General features: G+C 45.7%; 1 protein-coding gene and 1 long non-coding RNA gene across 4 annotated transcripts in view; one reads left to right on the forward strand and one right to left on the reverse strand.

Moving 5' to 3' along the window:
* Fnip2 (folliculin interacting protein 2) overlaps positions 1 to 9,426 on the reverse strand; it is a 112,181-nt gene extending 102,755 nt beyond the window's left edge. Inside the window, exon 1 of one of the 3 annotated variants that reach the window (NM_001162999.2) lies at positions 8,784 to 8,954. In NM_001162999.2, the coding sequence (NP_001156471.1) occupies positions 8,784 to 8,878 (95 nt within the window). In that variant the 5' untranslated portion in view covers positions 8,879 to 8,954. Of the gene's footprint in view, positions 1 to 8,783 lie in introns of all 3 variants that reach the window. The other 2 variants (XM_030252651.1, XM_017319620.2) reach the window with 2 other exon arrangements.
* Positions 9,427 to 9,466: 40 nt separating this feature from the next.
* Positions 9,467 to 13,855, forward strand: 4930589L23Rik (RIKEN cDNA 4930589L23 gene). Its single transcript, NR_152118.1, has 2 exons — positions 9,467 to 10,473; positions 13,499 to 13,855. It is a non-coding gene; the product is annotated as an RIKEN cDNA 4930589L23 gene (long non-coding RNA).
* The last annotated feature ends 4,485 nt before the right edge of the window (positions 13,856 to 18,340 follow it).

Consider the following 18,340-nt stretch of genomic DNA (forward strand, 5'->3'; position numbering starts at 1 on the left):
TCTGCCTCCCAAGTGCTGGGATTAAAGGTGTGTGCCACCACTGCCCGAAATATCTATGACATCACACATGTATGTAGACACACCAGCCATGGAACACATGTGGAGTTCAATGAACAACCAGGTCTCTCCTTGTACCAGATAGGTCTCAGAGATTGGACTCAGGTCCCGGGCCTGATGACAAGCACCAAACCCACCAAACCATCTCCCTGGCTTTTACTACTAAATTCTTATGTACCAGAAGAGCACTCTACTGCAGAACATGAACGCGCAACATTACAATGTTCTTACTGGCTGCATTTTTAGTACATTGGTATATTGCATTCTTTCGGTACACACAGAAAGCACTGTTTCGAACCTCTGCAGTATGACGTCTGAGAAGGCACACTGTCCTCCTCAGAAGTCCATACAATGGCAGCTGGGCAGATCCTGCTGTACAAAGTGGGATGCCAGCCCATCTCCCTCCATCCTCATCCCGCCCTCCCCCTGAAGCAGGGCTACAAAAGTGCCTTGTGTGGCCGGCCGTGGTGAGTCATGCATGTTCCATTTACAGACGGGGTGGGGTGGGGGAAATCACTAGTGTGTGCCCAGTGAGCTGGGACAGTTCATCCTGTTTTTCCTCTTTTATATAATAATCATTTCTATAAACCTGAGATAAAGAATGCTTGGGAGAGAGGAACTCACCAACTTACTTTCATAGCCAAGAAGAACATAACCTCACAGCCCAAGCCCAAAGGTCCACACTTTCCCTGTAAATCATCTGTCCCCTTTGTGCACACAGAGAGAAACAGTAGCTAGAGAAGTAACTCATTCCCATGCCTACCTCCTAGTCACCACCAGTGGCTCGGGCTCACAGCCAAAGCAGTGAGAGAAAGCAAGGAGGCAAGAAAGATCCTTTTTCTTTTTTTAAACAACTTCCTTTGCCAAGAAACAAAGTGGCTTCCTTAGGTTGATCTTTGGTCTCAAACCACAGAAACACAACCTAATCTAACAACAACAACAACAACAACAAATCCCCGTGTCCTCCTTGGAACTCTAAGATGTGCACATGCCCAGGTCCAAATTTCAATCCGACAAACTTCATCAAACAGTAACGTGGCAAACTCCCATTTCAGAACTGATTTACAGCCATGGTACAGCTCAGGGCAGGAAGTTTCGGCGTAGAGTCTGCCTGGTTCACACATCAAATTCCAGTCCAGCCCAGGTTACACAGTGGCACCCTGACTCAAAGAAAAACAATAACAAAAACATAACTAGACAGTTTTGCTTTATAAGCATCTAACCTAGCTAGCCCCGTGTAACAGCCATACCTATAATCCCTGCCTGCACTCAGGAGCCTCGGGCAGGAGACACGGGGTGCAAGGCTGGGCTGCATAGATCCTGTCTCAAAAAAAATACAAACAACAAAAAGGAAAAAAAAAAAAAACAAGTCTAATCCCACAAATTCTGGAAAAACATAAAAAAATTCTGTTACCGTTCTCTAAAGCCATCTCTAGTAAAGCTGGAAACCCACGTTCTGCAATAAAACTATGCTCCAAGCCAGGCAGGGGGTGGAGCACACCTTTAATCCCAGCACCTGGGAGGCAGAGACAGGAGGATTTCTGAGTTTGAGGCCAGCCTGGTCTACAGAGTGAGTTCCAGGATAGCTAGGGCTACACAGAGAAACCCTGCCTGGAAAAAACAAACAAACAACTATGCTCCAATTCTAGAGAAAAGTCACCCCCAGGCTCACAGACAGGTGATACAGCAAAACTGGCCCTCCTAAGACTTGTGTTCAATTTAGGTTTCACTTAATATATTAAAATTCACAGCAAGCATGCCATTTTAGTAACAGGAGCTTTCAGTTATCTTAACAAAGAGGTAGAAAGTTAATTTCTTAAGTAGGCTCTAGTGTACCCCAGGCTGGCCTCTAATTTACTTTGTAGCCAAGATTTACCGTAACCTTCAGATCCTCCTGCCTCCACCTCCCAAGTGCCTTGGAGGAGTCTAGCCTTTATGCGCATCACCACTCCTCGGTACACGGTGCTGGACTTTGAACCCAGAGTTCCCTGCATGCCAGGTAAGTACTACCAGCCAGGCTGTATCTCCAGCTCAGCTAAAATGTCATTCTTGATAACAAAAACTTTGAGGTAAGAGAAGGTGACCATGAAGAAAAAACAGAGATAAGAAAGGAATATTATCTGGCTGGTGAGATGGCTCAGTGGGTAAGAGCACCCGACTGCTCTTCCGAAGGTCCAGAGTTCAAATCCCAGCAACCACATGGTGGCTCACAACCACCCGTAACAAGATCTGACTCCCTCTTCTGGAGTGTCTGAAGACAGCTACAATGTACTTACATATAATAAATAAATAAATGTACTTACATATAATAAATAAATAAATCTTTAAAAAATTAAAAAAAAAAAAAGAAAGGGCACATTACATACATGTATGGAAATGTCATAAAGAAACCCATGGTTTTAAGTAAAGCATGTTACATACATGTATGAAAATGCCAGAATGAAACCCACTGCTTCATATAATTAACATAAACCAGTAAAAAATTTTAAACATGATCAAAAGCCACTGAAATATGTAACATGTCAGACCCCTGTTCTATGGAAGAATACAGCATCATCTCATTGTAGCTTCGGAATGCATTGTCTCTCACATATCAAATGCAGGGCCGCAAGATGGAACTAAACTGTTCTACAAAAGAACGGGTTTCATCTGTTTCATTAAATAAGTGTTTTGGATGGGGGAAAAAAACTTGCAAATAACTCAGAAAAACAGTGCTGCGTTTCTATAAGTATTTCTGAATGTGCAGGCACACGTGTGTAGGTCTGAAATGTTGCCTGCTATTTGTCTTTAATGCCTGCCTCTCTGAAATCACAGGGTCTGTATTCCACCACTGACTGCATCAAGGCTAAAAATCAGCAATGTGGAAACAAAATGCGAGAGAGAACATTTACTTCAATTGTCTCAAGTCTGCTCTTTGAACAAAAGTTCAAGTTGGACTTTGAAAATATTTTAATTTTTAGTAAAGCTTCAATAGAATACTACTAAACATCATTACCTAAGATGACTTGCTCCTATTTAAAATCCTTTTGAATTGCATTTTCTTCTTTCTGTAAGTTTTTTTAAAAGCACATGTCATTACCTCTTTACCTAAATAAATTCTTTTACATGGGACTGTATCGTATTGCACATGATTTAACACTGGACAAGCAGAGAAGTCTACAGCCTTACTACTGGGCTTCATGTCAACATGCTACATGAGGCAAGACTAATTAGCTTCCCCATTTTGTCTTTCAAGATACATTTTTGTTCCTTTTGTTGTGACCAGGTCTCACTTAGCCCGGGGTGCCCTCTGACTCCCTAGACAAAGCTGAAGCTAGCCTTCAATTCCTGATCTGGCTGCATCAGTCTCCCAAAAGCTAGGACACAGGCATGCACCACTGTGTGTGGATCTTCTAGGGGCACTGGACAGCACAATTTCTCTATTCGCCTCTGCTAACATCACTAATGTAAGCTCTCAGTATGTGATGCTATGTCAGAACGGGGAGCTATGTCAAGAGTAAGCCAGCAGATGCAAGTTTGGCAGGAAAGGACATCTCGACAGTCTTGTCGACTTTAACGGGAATTAAAACTGTGAATGTATGGGGCTGGGGAAATGCTGCAGTGGGTAAAAGTGCTTGCCATGGAAACACAAGAACAAGACTTCGAATCCCTATAACCCATATAAGAGCCAGCCACATAGCACAAACGTCTGTAATCCCGGCAGCAGAACCAGGAGAATCACTGGAAGCTTGCAGGTCAACTGGTGCAAAGTGCAGCAGGAAAAAGACCCTGTCTAAAGCCAAGAGAAAAGTCAGGACATGGACCCAAGGCTGTCCTCTAAGCACAAGCATGCAGTGGCACCTTCATGCCCATACAAATGTACACACACCACCTACACATACCTCTCTCTGTCTGTTTCTGTCTGTCTCTCTCTGTCTGTCTCTCTCTGTCTCTCTCTCTCCCTCGTACACACACACACACACACACACACACACAGAAATCTTGCCCTGTCTTCTAGAATATTCTCTATCCTACCTTAGAACAATCCCATTAGAAATTAGGCTGGCAGTATGAAAGAAGGGAATCTTGTCCAAATCACGCCTACCGTAAGATCGGTGAGTGAGGTCGGGCGTGGTGGCACACACCTTTAATCCTAGCACTCAGGAGGCAGAAGCAGGCAGATTTCTGAGTTCCAGGCCAGCCTGGTCTACAGAGTGAGTTCCAGGACAGCCAGGGCTACAATTCTAACCTGGGTAGTATAAAACTGTATCTACTCCGTCTCCAGCTTATGTATATACTCATCATCATCTCTAGAGTGTGTCTATTTACTCAGTTTATAACCTGTTTTCTCATACACACACACACACACACACACACACACTCACCTTCAACTCTAGGGCACACAACATGTGTGTCCTAGCAGGCTTCGTACAGGTGGAAGGCCAAGCTGTAAACTGGCAGTAGCCGCTCTTTGGCAATAAGTGGATTTAATTATATTTATCCCAGCCCTGTAACAGATTATTTGAACTGTTCTAACAGAACAAATGGGGATTACTACTAACTAGGCCATTTGGCCTTAGGTATTCAGGACTGGAGGGAAGAAGGGCTCCCTCTTGGTGGCATTTACACAGCTAATTACCACAAAGCTCCCTCTTGGTGGCATTTACTCGGCTAACTACCAGGCGGCTGCAATGCTTTCATCTATTCTCCATATCCCACAAGATGTTCACGTGTCATCTAACCAAGCCGGAATAAAAGAAAACACCTAGCAGCCCATCTTTCCCACCACCTTTTAAGTGGAAACTGGTCTAACAATTTACTAGAGGTATTTAAAAAAACAAAACAAGAAGCTAGGTGGTGGTGGCACATGTCTTTAATCCCAGCACTCAGAAGGCAGAGACAGGTGGATCTCGTTTGAAGCCAGCCAGGACTGCAGAGGGAGTTTCAAGACAACCAGGGCTACACAGAGAAACCTTGTCTCAAAAACTAAAGACAAGAACCAAGCATGATAGTGCACGCCTGCAACTGAAAACACCTTTGAGTGTGTGGCATGAGAACCAGCAGTTCTAAACCAGCCTGGGTCACTTGAGACCCTGCCTCAGAAATCCAAAAGAATAAAAACCTGAAAACTCCTAACATGTGCAAGGTTCTAGATTCAGTCTGAAGCCCAACAAAACATTAAATAATAATAATAATAATAATAATAATAATAATAATAATAATAATAGAGCTATGCAGAGTGGCAGACAATGGTAATGTCAGCATTTGGGAGGTAGAGACAGAAGGAATCTTGGCTACATGAGACTCTGCCTCAAAACAAACAAAAACAATCTTAAAATAGTGTTTTAGCAGGGCTGGAGAGATGGCTCAGCAGTTAAGAGCACTGACTGCTCATCCAGAAGTCCTGAGTTCAAATCCCAGCAACCACATGGTGGCTCACAACCATCGGTAATGGGATCCAATGCCCTTTTCTGGTGTGTCTGCAGACAGCCACAGTGTACTTGTATATACATATAATAAATAAATAAATAAATCTTTAAAAAGATAATGTTTTAACTAGCATACATGAGATCCTTGGTTTGGCCCTCAGTAAAAGGGAGAAAAAAGATAATATGGATAAGGTTTCACATACATGTGAGACACAGAAGACATTGGATATACCTTGACCATTAAGAAGTTCTATGTAGGGGCTGAGAGATGGCTGAGTATTTAAGAGCACTTACTGTCTAGCATCCACATGATGGTTCATGGTGCCTCCAGCTCCAGGGGCTCTCCCATGCATCAGATGCACATACATACATACACTCAGGCATACATACATATAAAACAATATGTTTAAGTCCTACGTAGGCATGTTGACCTCAAGACAGTCTGGTTCTGAATTGCATTCATTTTTAGCCTGAGGGTTATTCAAATTGGTTCTTATCAATTAAGTAAAAGTGAAAAGCATTTGGAAGATCGGCAAATAGAACTTTCTCAAGTGTCAAACACACTATGATTTGACGCAGGATCAAAGTCTAGAAGTATTACAATTATATACTGCGCCTAACTGCTTGGGTAAGACTGACAATTCAGCCTCTTTTTATTCCTTTCCGTTTCTACCAAGGCAAACTGAAAAGACAAGCGTTGGGATCATCAATGAAATGTGTAAGTTGTACTCTTGACTGTGACAATGCCCTATATATAGGTGACGGCTGACAGATAAGATCTGGAAACAGTGTGGGACTGGAGCCACTCTCGCTCTCTGAACCACAAACAGGGAAGCACTGCAGGAGGAGGAGGAGGAGTGGAAAGCCCGGATAACAAGAGAGGTCACACAAGTGCCCAGCACGTTGGTGAATCTGTAACCCCAGCATCTGATCACATGAGGACTGAGGCAAAGCTGGACTTCTAGGTCAGCCTGGGTTACATAAGACAAAAAGGGAAGAGAGGCAGCCTCAACATCCTTCAGGAACATCTACCTCAAAAAGCCTATCGGGAAACAAAAAATCTGAGGTGAACAAATGACAAGAGATGGCACATGGGGGCTATCATGGTGGCTCAGCAGGAGAGAGTACCTGTTGCCTGATCACCTGAGTTAGCGTCCCAGGTAAACACAAGGTAGGAGCAAACAGGGTTCTGAAAGTTGTCCCCGACCTCCACCTGCATGCTGTAGAACTGGAGTGTGTGTTCCCACACGCATACAAATAAATGTATAGCACAGTAAAAAAAGTTAAAGACTGCACTTTCTTCTCCCTTAAACACCAAATGAGAAGACAGAACATGGTACTAATATTGTACTCACAAAGTGGGAATCAATTTTCCTAATATGGCCGAGCCCTAAATATAGCCACATTTTTTTGTTGTTGTTGCTGTTGCTCAAAATACACTGAATTTAACCTTATCCATGGGAAGGGAAGAGTGCTGGTGGACAAGTAGGCAGGGAACGTAAGAAACAGTGACAAGTACCACGCATCTCCACGGGCACTCAAATGGCTGTAATGTCCTTGGTAAGGGCCACCAAAGAAGACACCTGAGGAATCTTGGTCTAGTCTAGGATTCCAAGAAGAATTAACATGTCCTGACTCCAAAGTAATTCTACAACTCAGAGACGTTAGACGACAGCATCACGGGTAGGCAGACAAATAGAAGGCACAGAATCAGGTCCAGTCTGCCTAACGGAAATGCACTGACCATGATCCAGGCAGTCCTCACAATTTACCTTCCAACCTCCCACCACACACACACACACACACACACACACACACACAAATGCTGCTATTCTGTTTAATGTCTCATTCTCTCCAAGTTGGAGCCAGGGATGGCAGCACGTGCTTACTGTAATCTTACACTTGAGAAGCACTAACAGGACGATCAGGTCATCAATTGATCGAAGCTAGCCTGGGCTACATAAAACTGGAAATACAAGATAAAAGAAAATCTTATATAACTATAGGAATGTGTTTGTATGTGTTTTGAATGAATTTTTATGCAATAAAGGAGATGAGATTTAATCAAAATTCATTTCAAATGCGATGCTTCATGTTGGTGTTCCCAGAACTTGAGAAGCTAAGGCAGGAAGATTGTCAAGAGTTTAAAGCCAGCCTGGACTAATGAGACCTTTGTTTGTTTGTTTGTTTGTTTTTAAAAAAAATTCAAAGTCTTACATTCTGAACATAAAGTATCCCTAGAAGGTCTGAATCGGTGTGAGGTGTTCAGTTTTCTGTTTTGTTTTGTTTTGTTTTATAGTGATGAAAACTTAAATGGCAAATAAAATGTTTTCTCAACTAGTAGTGCTGAGAGACAGTACAGGACCCAGGAGAGCATCTTTGGAAACTTACCACTCAAAAGCAGAATAGTATAGGGATGTTACTGAGAGCCAATTGCTTAGCTCAAAATGCAAGACCAGCCGCCACTTAGAGCTGTGGGTCTTGAGCCAGCTTAACACATGCTAATCCAAAGGTATGTGTTCCGAAGATGAACTATTAAATATCTGCCTCTGCTTTGTTAAATTAGAACCCGAGACGTTTCATAAAAAGCATTTCCCTCCCTTTCCACTCATCATGCGGCATCAGCCTTCTAACTGATGAGGAAATTACACACTTTTATTCATCCGCCGGCGAGCTTGTCATACACTGCAAGAAAGAAGCTGCTTTTTTCGTGGCTTCACCCTTTCCAACTTCAAAATACTGTCACATACTCAGTGGGTTGGAGCTGCCTGCAAAATGACAGCTTACAGGCTCTGGGGCAGGGGAGACGCAGGTGACTCTCCCTCCAGAGACCCTGGAAGGTACACACCGGTCCCAGACGTGCTCAGACACGGGGGCATATGGAGAAATTTTGTGGGGCACCTGAGGAAAGAGGGCAGAGGATGGCGCAGGGCTCCCACCTGGGGAGACCTGGAGAGCAAGGAAGGAGGACGGCGCTGAGGTTCCACCCAGAAGGAGCAGTAGAAAAGGGACAGGGCGGTTCGCGGCTCTGAGACCCTGAAAGAAGTGGAAAGAGGAGCCCAACCTGGGAGAACCCGGCGAGGGAGGGAAGAGGATGCTGCTGGGTCCCACCCAGAAAGAGGGGCGAGAGAGGCGTGGGGTCCCACCCGGGAGGACCGGGACAGAGGAGAGTGAGAGACTGGGGTCTTTCCCAGGAGGATCTGGGAAGAAGGGACAGGGTGGCGCGGGGTCCCGCCCAGGAGGAGGGGACAGGGTGGCGCGGGGGTCCGGTCTCCATGCAGCCCGCCTGAGGCCTCCCTCCCGCTCGCACGCGCTCACCTGAAGGCCGGCTCCTCCTTGGGCGGCCGGGCCTGGGCAGACGCTGCGCCGCCGCCCCTTTTGTTGAAGAGCTTCTGGAGCAGGGTCGGGGCCATGGCGTGCACGCGGCGGCCCGGGCGGGCGGCCACGCTCCGGGACCCGACGGCTCAGCGCGCAGCCCACGGCGGCCGCGGCGGGGCCATGGCGACGGGGGCGCGGCCGCCCGGAGGGGCGCGAGCGCGGGACCGCTGCAGCGGACGGAAGGTGCGGCGCCGCGGCCGCCGGCCGGTCATATGACGGAGCCGGCCCGCCCGGCTGACAGCTCGCTCCCGCGGGAGGAGGAGCGCGGAGAGGGCAGCACGAGGGAGAGGGAGGAGCACGGGAAGAAGAGGAGGGAGAGCATGAGGGAGGGGAGGAGCACGAGGATGGCAGGGAGGGGGGTGCACGAGCGAGGGGGAGGAGCGCCGGGAGGAGGGAGGAGGAGCGTCAGAAGGCAGCACGAGGGACTGGGAGGAGCAAGAGGGACTGGGAGGAGCGCAGGCGATGAAGAGTGGAACGTGTTGGGAGGAATACAAGGGAGTGGGAGAGAGGAGTGGGCGATGGAGGAGGAGCGCCAGGGAAGCGGAGAGTGGAGCCGGGAGAGGCTCGTAGGGAGGAGTGGGGCGGGGCGTGTGGGGGGAGGGGGAGGAGCATAGAGGCCTAACGTCTCCATTGGCCAGCTTTACCCGCCCTGCGCCGACATCACTAGGGGTACGCCCGGAGTTATCACTCGCCGGGCTCTTACTGGGGCTAGAGAGTTGGGCGGGGTGCACGAGTCTTCACACACTTGACCTACTGAGCTCCAGAGCACAACTATGGAGGTTTTTGTTCTTTGGAAAGAAAAGCCCTTGAACTTGGTCCTCATTTTATCGGGTCCAGGACTCCCTAGCAGAAAACGTGGCCTGAGCTGGAGAAGCAACTTTAGTGCCTGACGTTGCTGCTGGGGATTCTGGCCCCTGCTGCATTTGAGGTCCCAGCAAGCAACTGCCGGAACCAGAGTAAATCAGCAGGCTCAATTTTGAATTTACAAACAGTTTATTCAGGTCACCGGGTTTTGTTTTGGTTTTTTTTGTTTTTTGGGGTTTTTTTGGGTTTTTTGGTGTGTTGGTTCCCACTGGTACATAAGTCACACAAAAGCTGTGCATGTACTAAGCCCATATGTGCGTGCGTTAAGCCCACATATACACACAAATGATTGCTTTCCTAGTTCGTGTTCACATTGGGCACATAAAAAAAAAAAAAAAAAACTCAATAGATTCTTTGATTTAGGGAAGCTGAGTGTGTGCTTAGACTCATTTGCCTGTGCTTTCACGCCTCAGACCCCCTGAGAATTTATTGTGCTGTGGTGCAAGACGTTAAAGAACCTGCGGTTATGAAGAGTCTGACCACATTCAAAACAGTTTATTAATCTGTTTTGCGGCCTAGAGCTCTAACGTGGTTCAGATGGTAGGTAGTAGAGCTAGAGTTAGTTACTTTTGAGTTCCACTCTGACTCCAGCAAATTTGAGGACGGTGAACAAATGACCCACCAAGATTTCTTAGACTTGATCAAAGGAAAGTTAAGGATGGAGAAACATGGCTCAGCAGTTACAAACATAAGCTGCGTTTGCACGGGACTGGAGATCTCTTCCCAGCAAGTGGATCAGAAAGCTCACAACCAAGTCCAACTCCAGGTCAGAAGTCGTCCTCCCCCTTTTGGTGCCCAAGGGCACTGCACTCAGAGGCACAAAGTTACACAATGCGCGCGCATGCACACACACACACACACACACACACACACACAGAGAGAGAGAGAGAGCGCTAAAAAGCAAAACAAGCAAACAAAAAAAGAGGACATTTAGACGTTTAAAAGCAAACATATTTCACAAATATAAGTAATCAAAAGAGGGGGTGGGGCATAGCTCTAATCTGCTCAAGGCCCCCAATCCAGAGGTTGCTTCCTGGTTTCTTAGTCCGGGTCTCTAGCACTGCCACATGGCTCTGTATGTGAAGAGGAACAGGGATATTGTGAATGCTTAGAGATGACAGGATAACAATGAAATGAAATGAAAACTGGGACTTGTGAGGGCTGTCTTCCACAAGCCGATCTATCAGTTCCTGTGACTTGTTTCCATATATGCATGCTCTGTAGTCTGTTTTAGTTTGATTTCTGTTATATTATCATAAATACTGCTTGTGACCTGCTGAAACCTGGTTCTCCTTCCTGAAGAAGCTAGAAGAAAAGCAGTTAGGAGTCGTTTCTTCCCTCCTAACTGAGATATAATTATTAATATTTAATATCTGGATATAATGTTACCACTATCTTGATAGAAGCTTGAAGATGAAACCAGGACAAGACATGGTGAAGACAGAGCCTTTAAGAGAATTTCATTTTTAAAAAATTTTTCTCTATTGCTTATCATATCATGAAGAAATTTGTATTTCAACTCCTAGTCTGCCAGAGAAAATACTCAACACCAATGATCTCATTCCAGTTTTGTTGTTGTTGGGGATTTAACCTAGGGCAAACTACTCTGTTCTCATGTGATTTGTGTGATATATATATATATATATATATATACATATATATATATATATATATATTAGATAAGTATAGTGTATATGTGTGTGTGCATGTATATACATACACACACACACACATATGTAAATATAAAACAGGCAGGTGCTACCCACCTGGTTTACCCAGTGCTGAGCTTTGGGTATGTTAGACAACATGAGCTGCATACCCAGCCCAGTCTACTTTTTTCTAGTATTTCAGAATGTTTCTTTTTTTTTAATATTTTTTATTACATATTTTCCTCAATTACATTTCCAATGCTATCCCAAAAGTCCCCCATACCCTCCACCCCACTTCCCTAACCACCCACTCCCACTTCTTGGCCCTGGCGTTCCCCTGTACTGGGGCATATAAAGTTTGTGTGTCCAATGGGCCTCTCTTTCCAGTGATGTCCGACTAGGCCATCTTTTGATACATATGCAGCTAGAGTCAAGAGCTCCGGGGTACTGGTTAGTTCATAATGTTGTTTCACCTATAGGGTTGCAGATCCCTTTAGCTCCTTGGATACTTTCTCTAGCTCCTCCATTGGGAGCCCTGTGATCCATCCAATAGCTGACTGTGAGCACCCACTTCTGTGTTTGCTAGGCCCGGGCATAGTCTCACAAGAGACAGCTACATCTGGGTCCTTTCGATAAAATCTTGCTAGTGTATGCAATGGTGTCAGCGTTTGGAAGCTGATTATGGGGTGGATCCCTGGATATGGCAGTCTCTAGATGGTCCATCCTTTCGTCTCAGCTCCAAACTTTGTCTCTGTAACTCCTTCCATGGGTGTTTTGTTCCCAATTCTAAGGAGGGGTATAGTGTCCACACTTCAGTCTTCATTCTTCTTGCAGAATGTTTCTTTCATCAGGTTTTCCTCTCTTTGCCATTGAGACAAGACAATGAAAAGTTTTCAGTTCCCATCAGTGATTAATTAAAGCTCTAAAATAATGACAGATGATCTCTCCAGATTACTTCTATATTCTTTTAAGGAACATTGCAGTCTTGGGGCCATTCAGTAAAGGAAAGAAGGTGGCTGTTTGTTTCACTATTGGAGCAACCTTGTAGGAGATTCCAAATTCTACATCCTTAGTGGGATTTGATGATTCATACATCACAGCATATGACAGGCCACAAAGTCAAGGCTAGCCTGAGCTACACAGTGAAATATGGAATGACAATGTCTCCAAAACAAAACTCACCAATCAGCATAAATTTTTTTCATTTTACCTTTTTTTTAATAGTAGCAGTGGTATAGTTAGAAATAATTGTTGATAGATGCTATAGAGACAGGCATGGTGGGGACAGAGATGCTGGGGACAGGCATGGTGGAACTTGCCTATAATCCTAGCCCTCAGAAAGGAGATAAAGACAGGAAGATCTGGATGCGGTAGTCATCATCAGCTACATGTAGCATTCAAGGCCAATCTAGGCTACACAAGACCTATCGCAAAATCAAGAAATGAATGTCCTCCAAAAGACCCAACAAGCAGCTGAAAGAGTGAGATGCAGATATTTACACCCAACCAATGCACGGAAGCTGCTGACCCCTGTGGTTGAATTAGGGAAAAGCTGGAAGAAGATGAGGAGGAGGGTGACCCTGTAGGAGGACCAGCAGTCTCAATTAATCTGGACCCCTGAAATCTTTCAGACACTAGACCACCAACTAGGCAGCATACATCTGATATGATGCTCCCAACACATATACAGCAAAGAACTGCTGGGTCTGGGTTCAGTCAGAGAAGATGCACCTAACCCTTAAGAGACTGGAGGCCCCAGGGAGTGGGGAGGTCTGGTGAGGTAGGGTTGGGGGGTGGGTAGGGACATCCTCTTGGAGATGGAAGGTGAGGGGTGTTGGAGTGGGAGGAATGTATGGGATGTGGAACAGTCAGAGGGTGGACCGGGAGGGTATAAAATCTGGATTGTAAAAAAAAAATTGAAATTTAAAACAAAAAGAAATTAATGAAATCATTGCCCCTGTAAACATAGTTGTAGCTAAGAAGTAAGAGCTCAAATGTTAGAGCTAATCCATGCAAATTGACCCTGTGTATTTGAATAGAACTCCATTTACCTGACACTCTCACAGTGGAGACTACTTACATGATACTAAAATCAGGAAATTTTCATGATCAACATGATAATTGAACATTTCCACCTTTTAGAAACCTACCTGCATTTTGGCTTGGTGCTGGTTTGAGAGAGAGAGAGACTCTTGCTGGATTCCACGTAGTTTTGCAGCTGAGGACAACCTTGGTCTCCCCATGCCCCAGCCTCTACTATTGAGATTGCAGTGTGTACCCCCATTCCTGGCCCAGAACCTAAAAGCCTGGCAAACCAGACTCAATTCTGAGCTCACGTTAAAGGAAGGAAGAGAGAAGAAACTCCACAAACTTCCCAACCAACACACATACCACACATGCATTTTCTGTTTTATTGGCTATTCTCTGAAGGTCCTCCCCTTCCCCCCCCCTCTCCGTCCTATTTTGGGGGTGTAGTCATAAAGCAGTGCTTTTGCTTACTAAGTTACCTCATGACTCTGTCTTCATTTCTGTTTCGAAACAGGATCTTCTGTGTGCCCCACACTGGTCTCAAATTCAAGATCCTCCTGACTTCCCCTCCCAGCTACCAGGGATTACAGATGTGCTCCATCATGCCTCACCACAGTTTCATTCTTGTTTTGTGTGTACATGATTTTTGTGTGTGTGTGTGTGGTTGTGTAGTAGAGGGTTGAAGGCATATTATGTGTGAATATGGAGTCCAGAAAACAATTATTCTCTGTCTGTGTGTGTGTTATATGCTCATGTATGTAGATGGCATGTACACAGACCAGAGGAAGCTGTCACATCCCTACTTTATCACTCCCACTTCGTCAGGACAGGGTTTCTCACTGAGCTTGGAGCTACGGTGTTGACCAGCAAGCTCAGTGATCCTCCAGCCAGTGCCCCCCAACTGTGCTATCCATACCCAGATTTTTGCATAGGTGCTGGGGATTTGAACTCTGGTCTTTATGCTTAAACAGTACTGTTATCCAGTGAGCCTCTCCACCTTAGTTTTTGAGACAGGGACTCTCTCTATACCTGTAGTTCAGCAACTCAGACACACTGGGTGGCCAGTAACTCTCAATGATCCCCCTGTTTCTATGTCTGTAGCACTTGGATTACATAACTGTATACCCATGCCCAGTTTTTGCTTAGGTGCTTGGAACCCAAACTCGGGTCTTCATGCTTGAATGGCAGGCCCCTCACAAACTGAGCCATCACCCATCCTTCCTTTTTTTTTTTTGGGGGGGGGGGTTTCTCTGTATAGCCCTGGCTGTCCTGGAACTCACTCTGTAGACCAGGCTGGCCTCGAACTCAGAAATCCGCCTGCCTCTGCCTCCTGAGTGCTGGGATTAAAGGCGTGTGCCACCACACCCAGTCCTATTTTTTGTTTTTAACCAACAATAACTATATTTTTCCCATACTCTTTTAAAAAAGATTTATTTATTTTATGTATATGAGTACACTGTAGCTGTCCTCAGACACACCAGAAGAGGGCATCAGAATCTCATTACCTGCCGGGGCCTAGCAAACACAGAAGTGGATGCTCACAGTCAGCTATTGGATGGAGCACAGGGCCCCCAATGGAGGAGCTAGAGAAAGTACCCAAGGAGCTAAAGGGATCTGCAACCCTATAGGTGGAACAACATTATGAACTAACCAGTACCCCGGAGCTCTTGTCTCTAGCTACATATGTATCAAAAGATGGCCTAGTCGGACATCACTGGAAAGAGAGGCCCATTGGACTTGCAAACTTTATATGCCCCAGTACAGGGGAGCGCCAGGGCCAAAAAGTGGGAGTGGGTGGGTAGGGGAGTGGGGGGGAGTGCATTGGGGACTTTTTGGATAGTATTGGAAATGTAAATGAGGAAAATACCTAATTAAAAAAAAAAAAAGAATCTCATTACCGATGGTTGTGAGCCACCATGTGGTTGCTGGGAATTGAACTCGGCCCCTCTGGAAGAGCAGTGGGCACTCTTAACCACTGAGCCATCTCTCCAGCCCCAACAAACAATAATTTAAAATGTTTCTGGGGTACAGTGTAATACGTTGTTACATGTACTGAATGTATAATGATTATATCCAGCTTGTTCGTTAGCTAACGTTCTTTTTGGGAAGAGAACATTTAAAAATCTATTCTTTTCATAAAGGACATACACTATTTTCATAGTGTATACACTATTATTAGCTATGTCACCATGGTAACAATATATGGCATTCAGAAAGCTTACTCCTCATAAGTGAGACTTGACCTTTGACCAATCTCACCATCCTCTGATTTCCCCAACCCGCCCCCCCTGTCTCCAACAGCCACATTTACCCTCTGCCTCTGTGAGTTCCTGCTGCTTCGCTTTGTAAACCAATGGGGTCCTGCGGTTCTTATCTTTCTATGGCAGACTTATGGGCTTGGCATAGAATTCTCCAGATTATTGCAGTTATCAAAAGTGAAAACATTTTCTTACTTCATAAAGACCAAATAGGGTTGTAGCCTATATACCATCCCATCATTTTTCTCCCTTCACTTACATGGGTTCTTTCTTCCCCAAAACTGTGAATGAAAGCCAGGGCCTGCACATGCTGGGCAAGGGAGCTACCACTTACCTGCCTTCCCAGCCCTTGGTGGAATTTTTGTCAGTTTGGCTTGGTTTGGGGGTATTGCTAGTTTTGTTTGTTTGTTTTAAGGCAGGGTTATATTTTGTGGATCAAGATGGTCTCCAATTCAACATTTACCCATTTACCTCCCTAGAGCTGGGATCCCAGGCCTCAGCCACCATTCTTGGCTTCACAGACAGCATTTTCTTTTCTTTCTTTTTTTATTTTTGTTTTTTGTTTTGTTTTGTTTTTCGAGACAGGGTTTCTCTGTATAGCCCTGGCTGTCCTGGAACTCACTCTGTAGCCCAGGCTGGCCTTGAACTCAGAAATCCGCCTGCCTCTGCCTCCCAAGTGTTGGGATTAAAGTTATTTATTTATTTACATATTATTTTTAAGATATGGTCTCAGGCTATGCAGGGGCCTAGCAAACACAGAAGTGGATGCTCACAGTCAGCTATTGGATGGATCACAGGGCCCCCAATGGAGGAGCTAAAGAAAGTACCCAAGGAGCTAAAGGGATCTGCAACCCTATAGGTGGAACAATATGAACTAACCAGTACCCCCCCCCGGAGCTCGTGACTCTAGCTGCATATGTATCAGAAGATGGCCTAGCGGCCATCAGTGGAAAGAGAGGCCCATTGGTCGTGCAAACTTTATATGCCTCAGTATAGGGGAACGCCAGGGCCAAGAAGTGGGAGTGGGTGGGTAGGGGAGTGGGGTGGGAGGGTATGGAGGACTTTTGGGGTAGCACTGGAAATGTAAATGAAGAAAATATATAATAAAAAAATTTCCTAATCCTACCTGCATTGCATGTTAAAAAAAAAATATATATATATGGTCTCACTAAGTGGCTCAGAGAGACTGTAGCTCAAGAGGCCCAGGCTCCAGCTCCTCTCGGTTTGGGCTACTTTAACTGTGCTTTTTCTTCTTTCTCATCTTTTTCTCCCATCTTCTCAAATGGACTGGAAACGCTTACGAGACTGCTAAATTCCTAGGTGCGTAGCATAAAGCTAGACTGGTTGCTAAGGAAAACACACTTGTTGGATACATGAATGAATGAAAGACTTGATTCAGGAAGGCTCTGGGGATGTGCCAGAAAAAAGCCCCAAAGAATCCTAATCCCTAGAAAATGGATGACAGACTGTGATGTGGTAGAGCCATGCTATTGGAATTTCCTCTGACCCCTGTGAAGAGCCAGCCATGGCCCACTCAGCCTGTAGAATTCCGTGAAAGAACTTGTGTTTTATAAAAATAAAGAGGAGAGGGATATGTTTGGTGGATGTATAGTCAGGTGTTTGGGAAGGTGGTGCCTCTGCGGGCTCATGAGGAGGCATCCCTCCCTCACTGAGGGACCAGCCACACTAAGGTATGGCATAGAATAGAGTTTATTCAGGGCATGGGGAGGGGAGTTGAGAGGGTGGAGACAGAGGAAGGCAGAGAGAGAGAGAGAGGGAGGGAGAGAGAGAGAGAGAGAGAGAGAGAGAGAGAGAGAGAGAGAGAGAGAGAGAGAGAGAGAGAAGAGCAAAAGCCCGGCATGAGTATGTGGAAAGAGAGGGGGAGGGGAATGGGAGAGAGGAGGAAGGGGCAAGAGTACAGAGCAAGAAAGCAAGAGAGAGGAGGGGCAAGCAGCCCGGTTTTTAGTGAGTCAGGCACACCTGGCTGTTGCCAGGTAACTGTGGGGCGGAGCCTAGACAAAATGCCTGCAGAACTGATCTGAGCTGCTTGCTCTATGGACTGCTCCGCTTCTTGGCCTCAAAATGAGACTGGGAAGAAATTACTGGAAGTCCTAAGATGCCCATACCCAGAAACCTGAGAAGAATCTGGCCTTTCTTTAAAGTGTTTAAAGACTGTAAAGCTGTGCCCCCCATCCCCCTCCCCCACTTCAAGTTAGGATGTCCTACTCCTGCATGCAGCAGCAAGAGCAGAACAGTTTCTGAACTCCCAGACAGCTCTTCCCGGCCACCTTCGTCTCTCCCTTCCTTCCCTCCCTCCTTCCCTTTCCCCCTGACTCTCTCCGTCTATCTGTATATCTGTATATCTGCCTCAATGTCTCTCTTTGTGTGTTTCTCTCTCCTTCCTCTCTTCCTCTGTCTCCATGTCTCTCTGTCTCTCTCTGTCCTTGACCCTGCCTTATAGTTCCGTGATTCAATTCTGTCACCCCCTCTCTCCTTGTTTGTTTTCAGAAACACTGAAGAAGCTCTGGACTCCCGGGGGGGTGTCCTGAATCTCCCTTACTTCACCCTCTAGATGTCTGGACCTGTAACCCGTATTCTATCTTTGTCATTCCTCCCCCAGTCTCACATGGCCACCCCTTTGCCCCTGTAATGCCCAGTCTGAACTGCGAGACCGTTTCCTGGCAACCTTCCTGACAAC

The sequence above is a fragment of the Mus musculus genome, chromosome 3, assembly GCF_000001635.26.
Source record: "Mus musculus strain C57BL/6J chromosome 3, GRCm38.p6 C57BL/6J".
Classification (NCBI taxonomy): Eukaryota; Metazoa; Chordata; class Mammalia; order Rodentia; family Muridae; genus Mus; species Mus musculus.